Source organism: Lolium rigidum, chromosome 5 (genome assembly GCF_022539505.1).
Source record: "Lolium rigidum isolate FL_2022 chromosome 5, APGP_CSIRO_Lrig_0.1, whole genome shotgun sequence".
NCBI classification, from domain to species: domain Eukaryota; kingdom Viridiplantae; phylum Streptophyta; class Magnoliopsida; order Poales; family Poaceae; genus Lolium; species Lolium rigidum.
This window is the reverse complement of record NC_061512.1, coordinates 27,675,534-27,694,354: the sequence shown is the minus strand read 5'-3', so window position 1 is coordinate 27,694,354 and position 18,821 is coordinate 27,675,534. Positions and strand designations below refer to the sequence as shown.

At 43.9% G+C, this 18,821-nt stretch overlaps 2 protein-coding genes across 2 annotated transcripts; one reads left to right on the top strand and one right to left on the bottom strand.

Annotated features, from left to right (window-relative positions):
- Window positions 1-2,497: 2,497 nt before the first annotated feature.
- On the bottom strand, window positions 2,498-5,303 carry LOC124655778 (F-box/FBD/LRR-repeat protein At5g56420-like). Its single transcript, XM_047194624.1, has 4 exons — window positions 4,413-5,303; window positions 4,167-4,301; window positions 3,766-4,082; window positions 2,498-2,983 (listed from the first exon to the last, which is right to left on the bottom strand). Coding segments are annotated over exons 1-4 (1,344 nt in total). The 3' UTR covers window positions 2,498-2,982.
- Window positions 5,304-14,437: 9,134 nt separating this feature from the next.
- Window positions 14,438-16,040, top strand: LOC124655777 (putative F-box/LRR-repeat protein At3g28410). Its single transcript, XM_047194623.1, has 3 exons — window positions 14,438-15,392; window positions 15,482-15,616; window positions 15,693-16,040. Exons 1-3 carry the CDS (start codon window positions 14,493-14,495, stop codon window positions 16,038-16,040), a joined length of 1,383 nt encoding a protein of 460 aa, XP_047050579.1. The 5' UTR covers window positions 14,438-14,492.
- The last annotated feature ends 2,781 nt before the right edge of the window (window positions 16,041-18,821 follow it).

The window sequence follows — 18,821 nt, the reverse complement described above, 5'->3', positions numbered from 1 at the left end:
ATCAAACCAACAAAAAACATGTACAAGCCTATAATTTTTTTAACTAAAGACATTTATCTAACGGAATGATTCATCCCTAAAGTTCAATAGCATGCATCACAAGTCCTGTCATTTCCACTCAAAATTACCCAGTAATTAATTGACTATTTGTCTAACGAATTAACAATGATTATTTTTAAAATTCACTGGGCATTGCTCAATGATCTTAACACTACACAAGTAATGCAAGTGTAGCATTTTTTGAACCACATGATTGCTAATCCCAGATTTCATTTAGATCAAATGGTATGAGAAAGTCAGGCTCATTCTTTTGTCTAAGAATCTTACATGAAACTGATTAGTAGATAGTGAAACAATGCAAAACAGAAATCAGATATAATTTCCCCTAAACCCAGAGCAAAAGCAAATACAGTAAGAGTAGACACTAGAGTCAGCGTGCACTAGACACTTCAGTATCATGCCACATGTTGAAAAATGTTCACACCACAATAGGTAAAAGTTTCTGTCTATCAACACTGAAACCAGAACAGATCTTTAACCAAAACATATATCAAGTTACCAAAACAACAGTCTATTTTGAACTGACATATGAATTGCTTGCTGCAGGGCAGTGAATTATCAACATTGCCTGGAAGAGCAGAATCCATGAAAATAAGCGAGGCATCCATGGACCATGAGTTTGTGAGCAGAAAGCTTACAGAAGCATGCACTGATCCCAAGCAAAAGACATGTACTACCTCTGTCCATAAAAGGATGTCGCAAGTTTGTCTAAATTTAGATGTAGCTAGACATTTTGTGTATAGATACATCCGAATTTAGACAAATCTCCGACATCCTTTTACGGAAGGAGGGAGTATAAAATTGCAAATTCAATTATTAACACTTCAGCCTGGGTTCTAAAAGCTAACAGCTGGAGGATAAGCCTATAACAAATCATGTACACAGATATAGAAACAATGATCGAGGGCGTATCTCACTGGAGGTTCATCAAACCGACAATGAAATGTAAAGGTAAATTCCAAAGCAACGAAAGTAATAACCAAAGACAGTTATCTAAAGGAATGATTCATCCCTAAAGTTTAATAGCATGCCTCTTATCATAGCATAAGTCCTGTAATTCCCACTCAAATTACCCAGTAATTAATTGACTATTCGTCTAACGAATTAACATTCATTATTCTTAAATTTCACAGGGTATTGCTCAGTGATCTTAACACTGCACAAGCAAGGCATGTGTAGAATTCTTGAACCACATGGTCTCTAATCCCAGAGTCTATTTAGAACAAATTGTACATGAAACTGATTAGTAGATTGTGAAACAATGCAAAACATCAAATCCGATATAATTCCTCTTAAACACTAGACGCAGACATATATAAAATGACGTCTAACAATGTATCATGCCACAGGTTAAAACATGCTCCTTTCTTTCAATGTTGTTGCAGCTTGTCAGATCTTTCCTAACTACAGTCAGGAGTGTTCCATTGACATTAAAAATGCCTAGCTGCTTGAAACAAATAAAATAACTAGTAGAACACGACATAATTCTTTTACCACAAAAAAAAGAGATATTAAGAGTAAAAATGTAGTTACTGGTGAAACAAAAACGAAATAACAAGTGTGATAAAATGGCATGCAGACCAAAAATCATAAGCTCCAAGTTCATCTCAGAATTCACCTATCAGGAGATAAATTCAAAAAACATATAGCCACAATTGTAACTTCGAGATAAGAGAAGGAACATATGATGTGAGCTTTTCTTGACTGTCACATACTAAACTAGAGACCATGGTGATTTGCAGAAACAGGTAAAAGCAGAAATAAGGATCTTGCCATTCAGAGTCCAATGTAAATAGGAGATAGGCAAAACGGTGCATTGTGCAAAATTCACAAGCGTTGGAGGAAAATGCACCTCCCTGATTACAAATTTGGAAATATGACGTCACCTGGCTTGGGTTTCTGGCTTTTACAAATTTGAAAGTGAAAATTTGAAAATTCACTTTCCGCTTTCATATACATGCTAGGACTGGTGGCTAACAGCAAGAGGAACCAAAATAGGATGCTTCTCATTCCGAGAGCAAAATCATAGGGATCAGAAAAACCATGTATGCGGAGCTCTCAATCACACCAAAACACGTAGAAATTTCTATCCTTCCACACTAACCACCCAAAATAACATTATTATATTAACCGAACAAGATCTAACTTCAGGTCAAATATCAATCCCTGCAGCAGGGCAGTGAAAAGTCTGAAACAGCAAGCTTCCATGAAACAAAACATGTAACTGCAGAGACCACATACAGAACATCAAAGTATACATTCTGCCAAACAAAGCAAAGTTTACCTTAATTATTTAATGAAAGAGACAATTAAGATACAACATATTATGTCCACAAATTACAGGTTCTCATGAAATTCACAGGTCATTGCTTGATGATCTGAATGCTTGAGAACTATTTTCGGAACACAAAGCAACATGAGAGTCATTAGAGGTAGATGCTGTTAAGGTTCCAGGATAGTATAAACTATAAAGAAACACTATGGCACAACACCAAGTAGAGTTTGAAGAAAACACAACAAGATAAGCAACAAGAACTCACCAAAAGAACAAATCCAGCCTCAACATCTATATATGTGCAAATGGATAAGTTAAATCCAACTCATGGAAAAGGTTGATACACCAATAATTGCGGACAAATCTATGAGTTGTAAAGTAAAACGGAGCATCACTGAAAACCCTGTTGACTAGCTGAAGCTTCCTGCGATGTTCTGCCAAAAATTCCTCACTGTTATTCCTGGTTCTGATGCCAAGTTCCATCAACTCTAGCAATCTTGCGTTCAAGACAAAGAATGCAACAAAGTTAATTTGTATCTTGCTGCCCTGATACCTTTCCAACACTGCTGTCTTCAAACGGGTGTCAAGACATCTGATCACTTTCTAGTGTTTACGACACCACAAACTGTTTGGCCTTAATTCAGATGTCTGAAAAGAACATAGGAAACATAAAACAAAGATTAACCACTTCCGTAGAGAGAGTGAATGTTTATCTTCATTACTTGAGTAAAAGAGGAAGTTCCAGAAGACATTAAGATATAACATGATATGTCCATGAATATTGACAGTTATCAGAACACACATTACACTAGTGTTTGTCCAAACTGACGAAAAATTGGAAAGCTACCAAACAAACGAGAGAAATAAATAAAGCTAACTGTATGTATCACTTATCGTAAACACGTCCTGTGAATGTGATTCGCCTCAAGGCCACTCAAATTTATCTAGTACCATGCTCAGAAAAGGTTAGCTTGAAATCCATAGGTCATTGCTTAATGACATCAACACTAGAGAAGTATATCCAAGAATGTCATAGTGGATTTGACACTTGTGCTGTTCAGTGCTAGGGAAAATAGAACTAATATGTGCAGTACAAATTCTAAACATTCTAGATAATAAGTTGCACAGCACAAGACAAAATCAAATTCCAGAATAGTAGATTAAAACATTCTCAAAACCATTAATTCAAAACAACTAACCCCCTAGCACATATCTCAGGGACACAAAGCAATCAGTACGAATTTTAGACAGTAAGTAGGACTTGATGGTGTTAAGGTTCCCATAGTACAGAAACACTACAAGCACAAGAACTAATAGGGTCTGAAGAAAGTACAGACAAGATACTCGCCGAAAGAACCAATCAAGCTTTTCAACATCTATGTAAATGCGAATGGGTCAGTTAAATCCAGTTTACGGAAGTAGTGATATACCAATAATTGCGTATATATCTGTCAGTTGTAAAATAAAACCGAGCATCTGTGGAAACCCTGTTCTCTAGCTGAAGCTTCCTGCGTTGTTCTGCCAAGAACTCCTCAGAGTTGTCCGTGGTTCTGATGCCAAGTGTCATCACCTCTAGCAATCTCGCATGCAATACAAAGAATGTCAGAAAGCTAACTTGTGACTTGGTGCCGCGATAGTGTTCCAACACAATTGTCTTGAGAGGGATGTCAAGATATCTGATAAGCTTCTGCTTCTTGAGGAGACGCCACACATTTGTTGGCCCTGATTGAAACGAGTGAAAAGAGCACTGACAAGAATAAAAAAATAAAAATAAAATGAGCATTTCACAACATAAGAGATGAACAGAGCAAGTTGAAGTATCAATCATCACCTCGATGTATAACTTCTCCAGGCACGGAAAGAATCCCATCAACTGAATCACCGCATCCAAACTAAGAACATGCATATCAACAGCCAAAATCTTGACAGTCGGCACCACCGCCGTCAGGCTATCAGCGCACAATCCCTTTAACAAGCATGTAGGAGAACATCAGGCAATTACAAGTGCAGAAGAAATGCAAGCCATCAGAAGGCTCGTAGTAAGGGAAGAAGTCGGAAGGCATTGCTACGATGCTACCTGAATAACCGCTGAGCCAAACGAGATTTTGGTGAAGTTGGAAAGGTAGCGCAGGGTCTCCAGCTTAGGTGCGGAGATCACCGATATATGGAGGTGGTCACCATACCCAATTTGATCAAGATGGAGCAGCCTCTTAAGACATGGGGCATTCTCAATGACGAGTTCCCCGAGCTTGAGCTCGTTGTACCATGTAGACCAAACATGCACACCTATGCTTGTAAGGCTAAGGGAGTTGATGCGGACGCAGCGGAAGCCAAAGCTGCAGTTAATCAGCAAGCGCTCGAGAGCTGGACACCCGGCGATCATGTGGTGCAGCGAACACTCGGAGATTCTGACGCTTTCAAGCGCGAGCTGCTTAAGCTGGGGGAACCGAAGCCCTTGAACAGTGCTGTCATGGAGGTTGCAGTTTGCAATGGTGGCAACACGGAGGGTGGTCGAGAGGCGGGAGATGTATGACGCCATTGGATAAACTAGGTGGCAGGATAGCGATACACCAAGCTCTTGTAGATTGCGGAGGGCGGCTGATCGGAGCCACTGGTCCACGGCAGCGTTCATGCGGAGCAACTCGTCCTCTGTAGCATCTATGCGCATGAGGTCGTGTAGGTCTACCCAGAAGCGGCGGCAGGGCGCCAGGTGCGAGGCAAGGATGCGTGATACGACGCCGGGGAGGTGAATCCGACGCTTGACGAGGCCGCGGCAGTCGAGGTTGAGAGGGGAGGAGCGCCAGAGGTGGCGCCACCGGGAGGCGAGGATCTGGGTGCGGGCGGCGTCTTTGGTAGGGAGGAGGGTGATTATCTCACCGAGGAGGTCGTCGGGGAGGTCGCTGATGCCGTCCACGCCTCCTCCATCTTCGCCTGCTCCGGGAGCCTCCATTTCCATCTCCATCTCCATGAGGCGTAGCGCAGCGCAGCGGTAGCTAGGGTTTAGTTGATGGAGGCACAAGGTTGCGGAAGCAAGAGGGCGAGCGGATGGAGCGACGAGGATGGCCCGGAATCGCGAGGAGCGGGCATGGGCGGAGGAGGAGGCAAGCGGCGCCGTGGGGGCGGCCGGCGGCGGTGCGGTGCGGTCGGGTGGGCGAAGACGGAGGAGGTTTCGATGTGTTTTTGGAAACCAGAAATGGAATTTGTTGGAAACCACAAGCGGAACGGAACAGAATGGGAATTATGCTTCGATGCGTGCAAGTAGTTGTTAGATATTTGATCGTCTTTCGTGCTAAAACTACTCATAGCGGGAGTAACATAGCTAACATCACACATCTCAAGATATTTTGGTGATATGGCATGCCAATAAATGAAAAAAAAAGTGAGGTGGTAACTAGCTATGTTACCATAATATCACACACCCCAAGACAAAATAATTCTACAACATAATAAATGACACAATGCATGACACCACATATAAGTTACTACCCACTATGAAGGTAGTAACCTAAACTAGTAACATGGCATATGTTATTAGTCTAAGTTACTCCCCACTATGACCAGCCTAAGGCAGTAATTACTTTCATGTCACGTTTAACATAAAAATTGTGTTGCCTCTTTTTTTCCCCATTTTTTCAGAGAATGCCAATTTTCAGTCTTAATATTTCTTAGAGCATCTCCACTCGGCTCCACTTGGCTCCCAGCAGTTCCTCCCCGGACCGAAATGTATCGCTGGATGGACAAAAATTTCCCAGTCGAGTCCTCAGGAGCCCACTTTTTGCCGAATTTGGCATATTTTTATCCGGCGCTTTTTATCGCCGGACGGACGAAAATTCCCCAGTCGCTTCGCTGGATTTGGCCTATTTATCATCCGGCGATCACAGGCCGAACCCAACACCCTGGAGAGCGCCTACGAGCGCCGAATGAATAGAAAAAAGAACGTGGGCCAGGTCTGTCGGCGTCACACCCACAAAGATTTCCCCCACTTCACTCGCGCTGCTCAAACCACCTCATCGCCGCCACCTCGCCGCCGGCACCAACCCCACCCTCTACCATCCCGTATACGCCGGTAGAAAGGCGGAGGAGGACACGCAGCGTGGGGGTGGCCGGCGGCGGTGCGGTCGGGTGGAAACGGAACGGAACGGATCGGAATGGGGATTTTTCTTCCTTATGATTCGATGTGTGCAAGTAGTTCTTCCTTATGCATCGATTGTCTGCTCCACGTCAAGGTTTCAGCCTAGAAAAAAAAAAGTGAAGAATGTAATCGGACAGATCATTAAAAAAATTCTAAAAACTTCGTGAAGAAAAAAGCAAACAAATTAGTACGGCATTTATTATATTAGTACTACTTAAATAAATAACCAATTCAAGCTATATTGAAAATAGTGACATATAGGACCTCAGGGAGCGCGGAAAGGGCCGTCGGCGACGAATTTGTGCGGCGGCAGCGAATTCGCAGTGCTGAAGTGGGGAAGGAGAAGCGCGGGCGCGGGTGAAGTTTCACCGCGGCGGTAGCGCGTGCTCGACCGGAACCGTTATTTTTGGCCCGTTGGAGGGAGCAGAATGCCACACACGATTTTTTTAGAGCGCGCACAGCTTTGGTGTGTCCACTGGAAGGCGCAAATCAGCCACGCGCGGTATTGTAGCAGTTATTTTAGCACGGACTTCTGTTGGAGATTAATGATCTGGCCGCATGCATCCTTCACTTCTGTTTTTTTGGAACTGCAACCTTGAAGTCGAGTAAAAATTGGCAGGAAAATTGGAGAAACAAAAGCAAGAGACAACACAAATTTATGTTAGGGCATCTCCAATAGGGTGACACAAACGGATACAGGACAATGATTGACCGTTTGCGTGCGATCGAAAAATACGTCTGCACCCCGGGGCGATGCATAGTGACCGGGCCGACGACGAAGACGCAAACGCGGCGCATATTTGCGACGGGGATGCGTCGTGGCGGACGCTGCGCGGACGTGCCAAGTGACCACTCGCTTTTCCAATGGGCCCGCCTAGCAGTGAGCCATAGGACTATATCGACAACGACGACAACGACGCGCTGGCCTACTACAACGAGGAGGCCAAGGACGACAACGACGACTTCGTCTCGGAGGTCCACTGCATCATGCCGCCGGGCCTCATGGAGGAAGAGACCCTACGACGGGCGCTCGAGGACTAGGCCCCGCAACCCCCGCCATACAATCCGTGTGTGGCTCCACCTCCACCACTGGCGTGGGATGCTCCACCTCCACTGCCGTCGGTCGCACCGACGTATGTTCCGCGGTTGCCAACTAGCCGTGGCCGGTACCGGATTTCGTCGTGATCGACAACGACGACCAGGCGTAGGCCTTAGTTTCTATATTTTTATTTTCCTTTCTTTACTATATAAATTATTTTTTTATGTTGAAAAAAATGCAAAATTGAAAAAATGCGTCGTGCCGCTAGGCACCAGGCACCTACGACGCAAACGGACGCGCGATCGATTTCAACCATTTAGACTGACGCAAACAGACGCGCGAATACTTTGGACGTCGGTTCACCTGTTAGAGAGGCCCTTAAACCTAAACCAAGAGACATGACAAATAGAGGTTATTGCACCACAAGTACAAGAACTTGCACTCTATGTGCACTTTCATACAAAATCTTGCAAAGTGTGTTCACGTGGTACAAGAACTTGTCCTGGATGTGCACAACTCATACAATTCAATGTGGTGGTGACACGTGGTAGTTTTCAGGCGGGAGAGGAGGGTTTTCATTGCACCGTTGAAGAAAAAGGATAATTGCGCACAGGTCCTCGGCCATCTCTGTATAACCACCGCAGAAATCACGGAACAGGACGTTGCCTTCCTTTCTCTTCTTCGTGGGTGGCGACGACGAAGGCGAGTTCGTGGGCGGCGGCGGCGGACATGGCGGACGATCCTCGCCGGCGAGAGTGGCGCGAGGAACCTCCGCACTACGGTACATCTCGTGGACGTCCTCGTTTTCTGTTTCTCCTCTTCTTCTCTGCGTTTCTCCTCCACGGCCATGGATTTTCGTGGGGCCGATCTAGCTTATGTGTGGACGATTAGCTGCGCAAAATTAGTCGAAAACGTAGTTGTAGTGCTTAGGGATAGGTTTGGGGAAGGTTTTGGTCGAGATGGTAGGTGTTCATGTTTGGCTCCAGAAAATTTTGATCGGAAAAGCTCCGATTTTTGCAGATGAACAAGTCGATTCAGCTCGGATGAATGCATCTATTCCATTGCTGGTATTGTGTTTGTAACAATGTAGCAGTAATCCATCTTGTTTTACGAAGTTTAGGTCGAAATCGAAGCTGCACAAGTTAACTAAATATGAAGACTGTATTTTTAACTGAATTTTGACAGTTCACTGTTAACTGAATTTTAACACTTGGCCTGAATTCTGCAGATGATCCAGATAGATTTACTGTTGAGTTGGATCACAATGGGTTTTTCTGTGGTCTGAAGGAGCATTTGCAGTATATTGGTGGGACTGTGGATTTCTTTGACAATTGCAACACTGATACTTTCTCACTTCTTTGGCTTGAGGATTTTGTTAAGCAAGAAGGGAATGAAATGACAGACAGAACAAAGTTCTACTGGTGTGTTCCTGGGAGTGACATGAGAGATGGATTGTGTCTCATTGAGAATGATGGTGACATTGTTGCAATGATGGCAGCTGTGAGAGAGGTGAAGACACTGTCAGTTATGGTTGATCATAACAATTTCTTGCAGGGGCTAAGGACAGATGTAGTAGTGCCAATTCCAAGCAAATACACTGGAGCTGGAGATGGAGCAGAGCAAGAGAAAGAGATTAATCAAGAACCTGTGTCATCTGCATGTGTGTCATCAGGAGATTTACAAAGTGAGGATGAGGATGAGGAAGATGGTGACACTGACAGTGACTTCTATGACATTGATTATGATGCAGAAGATGGTGATGATGATCTGTTTGTAGATTTCATTGACAAAGATGTTAATGACCACACTAAGTGCACAAACATTGTTGAGTGTGAGGATGATGCTGGTCTTGATCATGAAAATCTGAAACTGACAAATGAGCAGCAGAAACTTCTGGAATACAATTTCAAAGAATTCAACCCTGAAGTTGACATGGCAACCCCTGTCTTCAAAGTAGGAATGTTATTTTCTAGCATGGCTGAATTTAGGAAGGCTTTGACAGCTTATGGTGTGAATGAGAGAGTAAAGATTAGGAAGTCAAGGAATGAAGCAACTAGGCTTGATGCTCATTGTGAGGAAGGATGTCCTTGGATGATCAAGGTTTCAGAAGAGAAAAGGGAGGGAGCCATTGTAGTGAGACAGCATTGCAGTGAGCACACTTGTGAGAGGTACTGGGAGTTGAAGTCACTGACAGCTCCTTTCCTCACTCAGATCTTCATTGATGAATTCAGAGATAACCAAAAACTTGGCTTGAAAGCATTTGCAGCCAAAGTTCAAAGGAAATTCAATATGTGCCCAAACAGATTTAAGTTCGGAAGGGCAAGGAAGGCAGCACTTAACATCATTCATGGGGATGAAAAGGAGCAGTTTGCCCTGTTATGTGACTATGGGCAGGAGTTGAGGAGATCAAATCCTGGATCAAGATTTTTCCTAAGCACCAACCAAATTAAAGAAGCTGCAGATGATGTTCCCAAAGAGCATCTGGCGACATTATATTGGTCATATGATGCATGCAAGAGGGGTTTCTTGGAAGGTTGCAGGCCTCTGATATGCATAGATGGATGTCACATTAAAACAAGGTACAAAGGAAATTTGTTGACTGCAGTTGGCATTGATCCAAATGACTGCATCTATCCTATTGCAATGGGACTAGTAGAAGTTGAGTGCACTAGCTCATGGGAATGGTTCCTGACAACACTAAGGGATGATTTACGGATTACGAACACTGGTCCTTTCACAATCATGAGTGACGGACAGAAGGTATGTCACTATCTATTCAACCATACTTATTCAGCCCTTACATTACATACTTATTCAGACAAACTAGATGACTGAAAGAGCAACAAACTACATGACATGCTTTAACCTTTCCTATGATAAACTAGGCCCTTGTCCTTGCCTTTACCAATCAGTGCCTCTTTTATCTTCTTGATGCCCTTCTTCAGCCAGCACAACATAACTCCAGCTTTCACCTTTTCTTCAAGATTTGGTGACACATTGTACCTTCTCATTTTGGGAGTAGGTTTTGGTCTGTCTTTTGGAAGTTGGATGACCTGTGTGTACCTAGGGCACTCACCTAGCTGCTTCAAGCTAGCAGCTGCTTGTTCCATCTCCCTGAGCCTAGCAGCAGCTTCTTCCTCCTCCCTGCGCCTAGCAGCAGCAGCTTCCCTCTCTTCCAAGGTTCTCCTATATACGATAAACTAGCAAGTGCTTGTCTGCCCTAGCCATGGAAGCACTTCTGGACAGAGAGGCATCCCTGGAGCCAGAGGCACCAGTAGAGCTAGTGCTCCTCCTCCAGGATAGATTGTCCATCTTTGTTTGCATTTCTGGTTCAGTAGATGGATGCCATTTATAGGATGCAACACAATGGCATGAGCTGAATAGTTAGCACACAAGCTGAACACTTCTGGACAATGCCATGAGTTTGATCTGTAATGTCAAGCTAGAAAAGGGAAAAGAATATTCTCTATATTGGGCATAATTAACTTTTCAGTCGACCTGCCATATTCACAAGAATATTATCTGATTAACCTTGTTTCTATCTTACAGGGCCTCATCAATGCAGTTCAGAAAGTATTCCCTGATTCAGAACATAGGCACTGTGTGAGACACATTTACCAGAATTTTCACAAGAAACACAAAGGCCAAACTCTGAAGAATGATCTATGGGCAGTTGCAAGGTCTACAAATATTCCTCCATGGGAAAGAAATATGGAGAAAATGAAAGTGGATAGTGAAGAAGCTTGGGCATGGGTGGAGGAATTGCAACCAAATACATGGATTAAAGCTTTTTTCAATGATTTCCCAAAATGTGACATGCTTCTGAATAATCATTCTGAAGTTTTTAACAGCTACATTCTTGAGGCTAGAGAGTTTCCTGTACTATCAATGTTGGAAACCATTTTCAGCAAAATCATGCATAGAAATGTGGGAAAGCAAAAAGAGGCAGATACATGGCCTGGTACTGTTTGCCCCAGGATAAGGAAAAAAATTGATAAAATGACAGAATGGGCAAAGAATCTAGGAGCATCACATGCTGGAAATGGTGTGTATCATGTCACCTCAAATGAATTTGAGAAAACCTACAATGTTGACATGGTCAGCAGGCAATGTGATTGCAGGAGATGGCAACTTATAGGGATCCCTTGTAACCATGTCGTTGCTTGTTGCAGAGCAGATAGGCTCCAAGTGGACAAGCTTGTGCATAGCTATTATAGCATAGACACATTCAAGAAAGCTTATCCATACAATTTGACTCCTCTTAGATCCAGGGTTCATTGGGAAAAGATGAATGCAACAACTGTGCATCCTCCAATCTACACAAAGGTCATGGGAAGGCCCAAGAAGAACAGAAGGAAAACTCCAGAGGAGAAGGAGCAACATGGAGTCAAATTCATCACAAAAGCAGGTGTGACTATGCACTGCTCTGTGTGTGGAAACCCCAACCATAATAAAAAAGGACATGCCAAGTGGGTATTGGATAACCTAAATGGAGCTACCACTGTGGAAGATGAGGATGTGGATGATCCTTCTGTCATGGAACACTTAATGCCTATCACTCCTGACCCTAGAAATGATCCAATGCATCAAATGAGAACACTGGTGCATCAAATGGGCCAAGAGGTAACTCCATGATCCATTACCAATTTTTCAATCAATGTTTTTTGAATCAATGTTTTCCTATACCAATATTTCAATCAATATTTCAACAGGCTGCAGCTCATTTCCCTATACCAAGAGTGCAACAACCATTACCTGAAGAAAGTGCCTTTGTGGTGTCTGCAAGAGAGGAACTACCACCTACAAGGCTGACCACTGCAAGTGCAAGTGCAAGAGGAAGAGGAGGAGGAAGAGAAGCCGGAAGAGGCAGACCTAATGCACAAGCAGATAGAGGAAGAGGAGGAGGAAGAGCAAGTGAAAGAGGAAGAGGAGGAGGAAGAGCAAGTGCAAGAGGAAGAGGAAAAGGAAGGAAAAGAAAAGAGCCAACTATGGCAGAGGGGGCCAGTTCATCATAGCCAACTGTGCCAACTGCATCAAATGCAAGAAGAAGAGGTTACAACACAGGTCCTGGATCAACCTACTACTTGCTTTTTGGTGATGAGCAACCCAGAAATGAGTTGCCTGATTTGAATGAGGCATTCCCAAGTGGCAATCCAGAAGAAATTCAAATTACTCAGACTGCACCTCAGTGATGAATTTGTAATGTTCTAACTGAATGATGTTTCAGATGGTACAACTGAATAATGTTTTAGGATCATATTTAAATTTGTAAACACTTGAATGCTATCACTGCTACTCAAATGATGTTTACACCCTTCAATTTCTCTTCCTCTATTACCAATGCTTGAATGCAAAGCAAGTATACCAATGCCTCAATGCAAAGCAAGTACTGAAGAAATTGAAGCAAGGATTCATATTTATTCCATAAACATAGTTGGTTACAAGCATGGTTTTGATCTAAACAAGCATGGTTACCACCTACATTTCCCCATTCTACCTCACACTGATCATAGCAACAAGCACTAAACAAACAGAGAACAAGCACAACATTACACATTCCCTCTAATCCCTCCTTCTAAGCTCCTGCCTATGTTTCTTCTGCATTTTCTTGTTCTCTACCTTCCTCATCTCTAGCTCTAGCTCCACCCCCTTTAGCTTCATCAGCAGCAATGAATTCTCCTCTTGCAGTTTCTTCTTCTGCTTCTAAGAACAAACACAAACCAAGTCAGCCCTAGCTTAACTGAATTCCACTAAACACAGGAATGAAATGACATGTTAACACTCACCAGTGTAGAAGGAGAAGATGATCCTCCTGCTGTCGATGACTCCATTGCCCAACCATCGCCATTCTTCCAGAAGTATTCACCTGTGATCGTCGCCCACGGATCTCCCTCCTTCCAGATGCGCATGTCTTCCTCGTTCAATTTGCTGGGGGTGGTGGCGGGGGAGGCTGCCGCAGGCTGTCCACCTGAGCCTCCATGACGCGAATCTGCTCCTCCAAGCTGACATTGCTTGGGATTGGCGGCCGCCAGCCATTGGGCTCTGCCATGGCCGCCCTCTCCTCCTCCGATGCTAGGCAGCAGTACAACAACATGTACTTCTGGTACAACTTCTCGTACCTCCATTGCCTCTCCTCCGCAGCCCTCCTCTCTGTCGCCGCAGTACTGTCATGGCCTTCCTCCGCTGCCGCATGTCGTAGCCCTCCGCGACGGGCAGGAGCAGGAGCAGGTGCTGGGGCCACGGGCCTGCCCCTCCACCGCGGCCCTCCGCGACGGGCAAACCCTGGCGGCGGCGACCGGTGCTCTCCATGCTCCCCTCCCCTTGGTCCGCCATGCATCAACAGCCGATTTCGCCGTAGCTAGGGTTCGAGAGGAGAGGAGAGGGGAACGAGACGAGTGGAGACGAGAGGGGAACAGAGCTTCTAGTCGCGCGCGAAATCTCGATTTCTATAAGGACTTCTCTGCAAAAACGCTTTGACGGTGGACCAGGAACGCGTGGCAGCTCCAGACGGCACTTGTACCAACGGTGCACATCCAGGACAAGTTCTTGTACCACCTGAACACACTTTGCAAGATTTTGTATGAAGATGCACATACAGTGCAAGTTCTTGTACTTGTGGTGCAATTACCTCTGACAAATAATATCTGACAAACGTGTTAACAAACACATCGAAGCATAATAAGGAAAAAAGTTGGTGTGGGCTGTTCCGTTTCCAAATGTTTAGAATTCGTACCGCGTAGAAAAAAGATGGTCCGTTCCGTTTCTGGTTTCGACAAATCGCGCATTCCTGTTCCGTTTCCACCCGAGCGCACCGCACCGCCGCCGGCCGCCGGCCGCCCCCACGGCGGCGCTTGCCTCCTCCTCCGCCCATACCCGCTCCTCGCTCCTCCCCCGGGCCATCGTCGTCGCTCCATCCGCTGCCCCTCTTGCTTCCGCGACCTTGTGCCCCCATCAGCTAAACCCTAGCTACCGCTGCGCTGCGCCTCATGGAGATGGCGATGGGAATGGAGGCAGGTGATCCTCCCGGAGCGGGCGAAGATGGAGGAGGCGTCGACGTCATCAGCGACCTCCCCGACGACCTCCTCGGTGAGATCATCACCCTTCTCCCCACCAAGGACGCCGTCCGCACCCAGATCCTCGCCCCCCGGTGGCGCCACCTCTGGTGCTCCGCCCCTCTCAACCTCGACTGCCGCGGCCTTGTCAAGCGTCGGCTTCAACTCCCCGGCGTCGTATCACGCATCCTTACCTCGCACCCAGGGCCCGGCCGACGCTTCTGGGTCGACATACGCGACTTCATGCGCATAGATGCTACAAAGGACGAGTTGCTCCGCATGAACGCTGCCGTGGACCAGTGGCTCCGATCAGCCGCCCTCCGCAATCTACAAGAGCTTGGTGTATCTTTATCCCGCCACCTAGTTTATCCAATGGCGTCATACATCTCCCGCCTCTCGACCACCCTCCGTGTTGCCACCATTGCAAACTGCAACCTCCATGACAGCACCGTTCAAGGGCTTCGGTTCCCCCAGCTTAAGCAGCTCGCGCTTGAAAGCGTCAGAATCTCCCAGTGTTCGCTGCACCACATGATCGCCGGGTGTCCAGCTCTCGAGTGCTTGCTGATTAGCTGCAGCTATGGCTTCCGTTGCGTCCGGATCAACTCCCTTAGCCTTACAAGCATAGGTGTGCATGTTAGGTGTATATGGTACAAGGAGCTCAAGCTCGAGGAACTCGTCGTTGAGAATGCCCCATGTCTTAAGAGGCTGCTCCACCTTGATGAAAATGATCATGCTGACCACCTCCATATATCGGTGATCTCCGCACCTAAACTGGAGACCCTGCGATACCTTTCCAACTTCACCAAAATCTCGTTTGGCTCAGCGGTTATTCAGGTAGCATCGTAGCAATGCCTGACGGCCTTCTGACTTGCATTTCTTCTGCACTTGTAATTGCCTGATGTTCTCCTACATGCTTGTTAAAGGGATTGTGCGTTGATAGCCTCACGGCGGTGGTGCGGACTGTCAAGATTTTGGCTGTTGATATGCATGTTCTTAGTTTGGATGCGGTGATTCAATTGATGGGATTCTTTCCGTGCCTGGAGAAGTTATACATCGAGGTGATGATTGATACTTCAACTTGCTCTGTTCATCTCTTATGTTGTGAAATGCTCATTTTATTTTTATTCTTGTCAGTGCTCTTTTCACTCATTTCAATCAGGGCCAACAAATGTGTGGCGTCTCCTCAAGAAGCAGAAGCTTATCAGATATCTTGACATCCCTCTCAAGACAATTGTGTTGGAACACTATCGGGGCACCAAGTCACAAGTTAGCTTTCTGACATTCTTTGTATTGCATGCGAGATTGCTAGAGGTGATGACACTTGGCATCAGAACCACGGACAACTCTGAGGAGTTCTTGGCAGAACAACGCAGGAAGCTTCAGCTAGAGAACAGGGTTTCCACAGATGCTCGGTTTTATTTTACGACTGACAGATACATACGCAATTATTGGTATATCACTACTTCCGTAAACTGGATTTAACTGATCCACTCGCATTTATATAGATGTTGCAGCTGCATTGGTTCTTTCGGCGAGTATCTTGTCTGTATTTTCTCCAAACTCTGTTAGTTCTTGTGCTTGTAGTGTTTCTGTACTGTCCATATTATTGTGGAACCTTAACACCATCAACTGCTACTTACTGTCTAAAATTCGTACTGATTGCTTTGTGTCCCCGGATATGTACCAGGGATTAGTTTTTTCGAATTTTTGAGGATGTTTTTATCTAATATTCTGGAATTTGATTTTGTGTTGTGCTGTGCAACTTATTATCCAGAATGTTTAGAATTTGCACTGCATATATTAGTTCCATTTTCCCTAGCACTGAACAGCACAAGTGGCAAATCCAGACTTTGTATTATGACATACTTGGATGTACTTCTCTAGTGTTGAGGTCATTAAGCAATGACCTATGAATTTCAAGAGAACCCTTTCTCAGCGTGGTCCTAGATAAATTTGAGTGGCCTTGAGGTGAATCACATTCACAGGACGTGTTTATGATAAGTGATACATACAGTTAGCTTTAGTTATTTCTCTTGTTTGTTTGGAGAATTAGCTTTCCAATTTTTCGTCAGTTTGGACAATCACTAGTGTAATATGTGTTCTGATAACTGTCAATGTTCATGGACATATCATGTTATATCTTACTGTCTTCTGGAACTTTCTCTTTTACTCGTAATGAAGATAAACATTCACTGCCTCTACGGAAGTGGTTAATCTTTGTTTATGTTTCCTATGTTCTTTTCAGATGTCTTGACACCCGTTTGAAGACAACAGTGTTGGAAAGGTATCGGGGCATCAAGTTGCAAATTAACTTTGTTGCATTCGCTGTCTTGAACCCAAGATTGATAGAGCTGATGACGCTTGGCATCAGAACCAGGAATAACAATGAGGAATTTTGGCAGAACATTGCAGGAAGCTTCAGCTAGTCAACAGGGTTTTCAGTGATGCTCCGTTTTACTTTACGACATAGATTTGCCCACAATTATTGGTATATGAACCATTTTTGTGAGTTGGATTTAACTGATACATTTGTGCATATATAGATGTTGAGGCTGGATTTGTTCTTTTGGCGAGTTTTTGTTGCTTATCTTGTTTGTGTTCTATTCAAACTCTACTTGGTCGTGTGCCTTAGTGTTTCTTTATAGTTCATATTATCCTTGAACCTTAACAGCATCTACTTCTATTGACTCTCATGTTGCTTTGTGTTACGAGAACTGTGCCAGGGGATTTACTTTTTCAGAATTAATCAGAGGATGTTTATTGCAGAATTTGATTTTTCTTTTGTATTGTCCAACTTACCATCCAGAATGTTTACAGTTTGTACTGCATACATTTTATTTCCCCCTGTGCTACATGTCACAAGTGACAAATTGCATCGGTCTTCTTAGATAAAGAAATCCAGACTCTGTATTATGCTTTCAGTTTAATGACATTCTGGGTAATAGTCATGTGGTTCAAGAAGGCCATACAAGCAAATAGTTCTCTAGCATTCAGATCATTAAGCAATGGCCTGTGAATTTCATGAGAACCTCTTCTCGGTGTTTCAGTAGCTAAATATTAGTGGTCTTTAGGTGAATCACATTCACAGGACTTGTGCATGATAATTGATGTATATGGTTAGCTTTAAGTATTATTCTTATTTGTTTGGAAAATTAGCTTTACAGTTTTTTGGTCAGTTTGGACACTCTCCACTGTATTATGTGTTCTGATCACTGTCATTTTTTGTAATTTTATGGACATAATATGTTGTATCTTATTGTCTTGAAATTGTCTCTTTCATCAAATAATTAAGGTAAACGATAGCTTTGTTTGGCGGAATGCATACCTTGATGTTCTGTATGTGGTCTGCAGTTACATGTTTTGATTCATGGATGCTTGCTCTTTCAGACTTTTCTTTGCCCTGCTGCAGGGATTGATATTTGGCCTGAAGTTAGATCTCGTTCGGTTAATATAATAATGTTATTTTGGGTGGTTAGTGTGGAAGGATAAAATTTTCTACCTGTTTTGGTGTGATCGAGAGCTGCACATAGATAGTTTTTCTGATCCGTATTTTTGATTTTGCACTCTGAATGATAAGCATCCTATTTTGGTTGCTCTTGCTGTTAGCCACCAGTCCTAGCATGTATGTGAAAGCGGGAAACCCAAACCAGGTGACATCATATTTTCAAATTTGTAATCAGGGAGGTGCATTTTCCCCTGATGTTCGTGAATTTTGCACAATGCACGGTTTTGCCTATCCCTTATTTCTGCTTTTACCTGTTTCTGAAATCACCACCGTCTCTGGTCTCGTATGTGATAGTCAAGCAAAGCTCACATCATATATTCCTTCTCTTATCTCGAAGTTACAATTGTGGCTCTATGTTTTTTGAATTTATCTCCTGATAGGTGAATTGGTGAGATGAACTTAGATCTTATGATTTTTGGTCTGCATGCCATTTTATCCCACCTCCATTTCGTTTTTGTTTTACATATTATTTTTGTTTCACCAGTAATTACATATTTATTCTTGTTTTTTTGGTAAAAATAATTAGTTAGTGTTCTACTAGTTATTTTATTTGCGTCAAGTGGAAAGGCATTTCCATTGTCAATGGAACACCCTGACTGTAGTTAGGAATTATCCAACAAACTGCAAGAACATTGGAAAAAAAAAGGACCATTTTTCAACATCTGGCATGCTACATTTTTTAGACGTCATTTTAAGTCTATCTGTCTCTTGTGTCTACTCTTACTGTATTTACTTTTGCTTTAGGGTTTCGGGGAAAT

Bases quoted from the DNA above. Each gene is read 5' to 3' on its own strand.
- LOC124655778 (XM_047194624.1), bottom strand. From the start codon at position 5,303: ATGGAGATGGAGATGGAAATGGAGGCTCCCGGAGCAGGCGAAGATGGA. The intron at 4,302-4,412 runs GTAGCATCGTAG...TGCTTGTTAAAG, and splicing joins TTGGCTCAGCGGTTATTCAG to GGATTGTGCGCTGATAGCCT. The intron at 4,083-4,166 runs GTGATGATTGAT...TATTCTTGTCAG, and splicing joins TGGAGAAGTTATACATCGAG to TGCTCTTTTCACTCGTTTCA.
- LOC124655777 (XM_047194623.1), top strand. From the start codon at position 14,493: ATGGAGATGGCGATGGGAATGGAGGCAGGTGATCCTCCCGGAGCGGGC. The intron at 15,393-15,481 runs GTAGCATCGTAG...TGCTTGTTAAAG, and splicing joins TTGGCTCAGCGGTTATTCAG to GGATTGTGCGTTGATAGCCT. The intron at 15,617-15,692 runs GTGATGATTGAT...TATTCTTGTCAG, and splicing joins TGGAGAAGTTATACATCGAG to TGCTCTTTTCACTCATTTCA.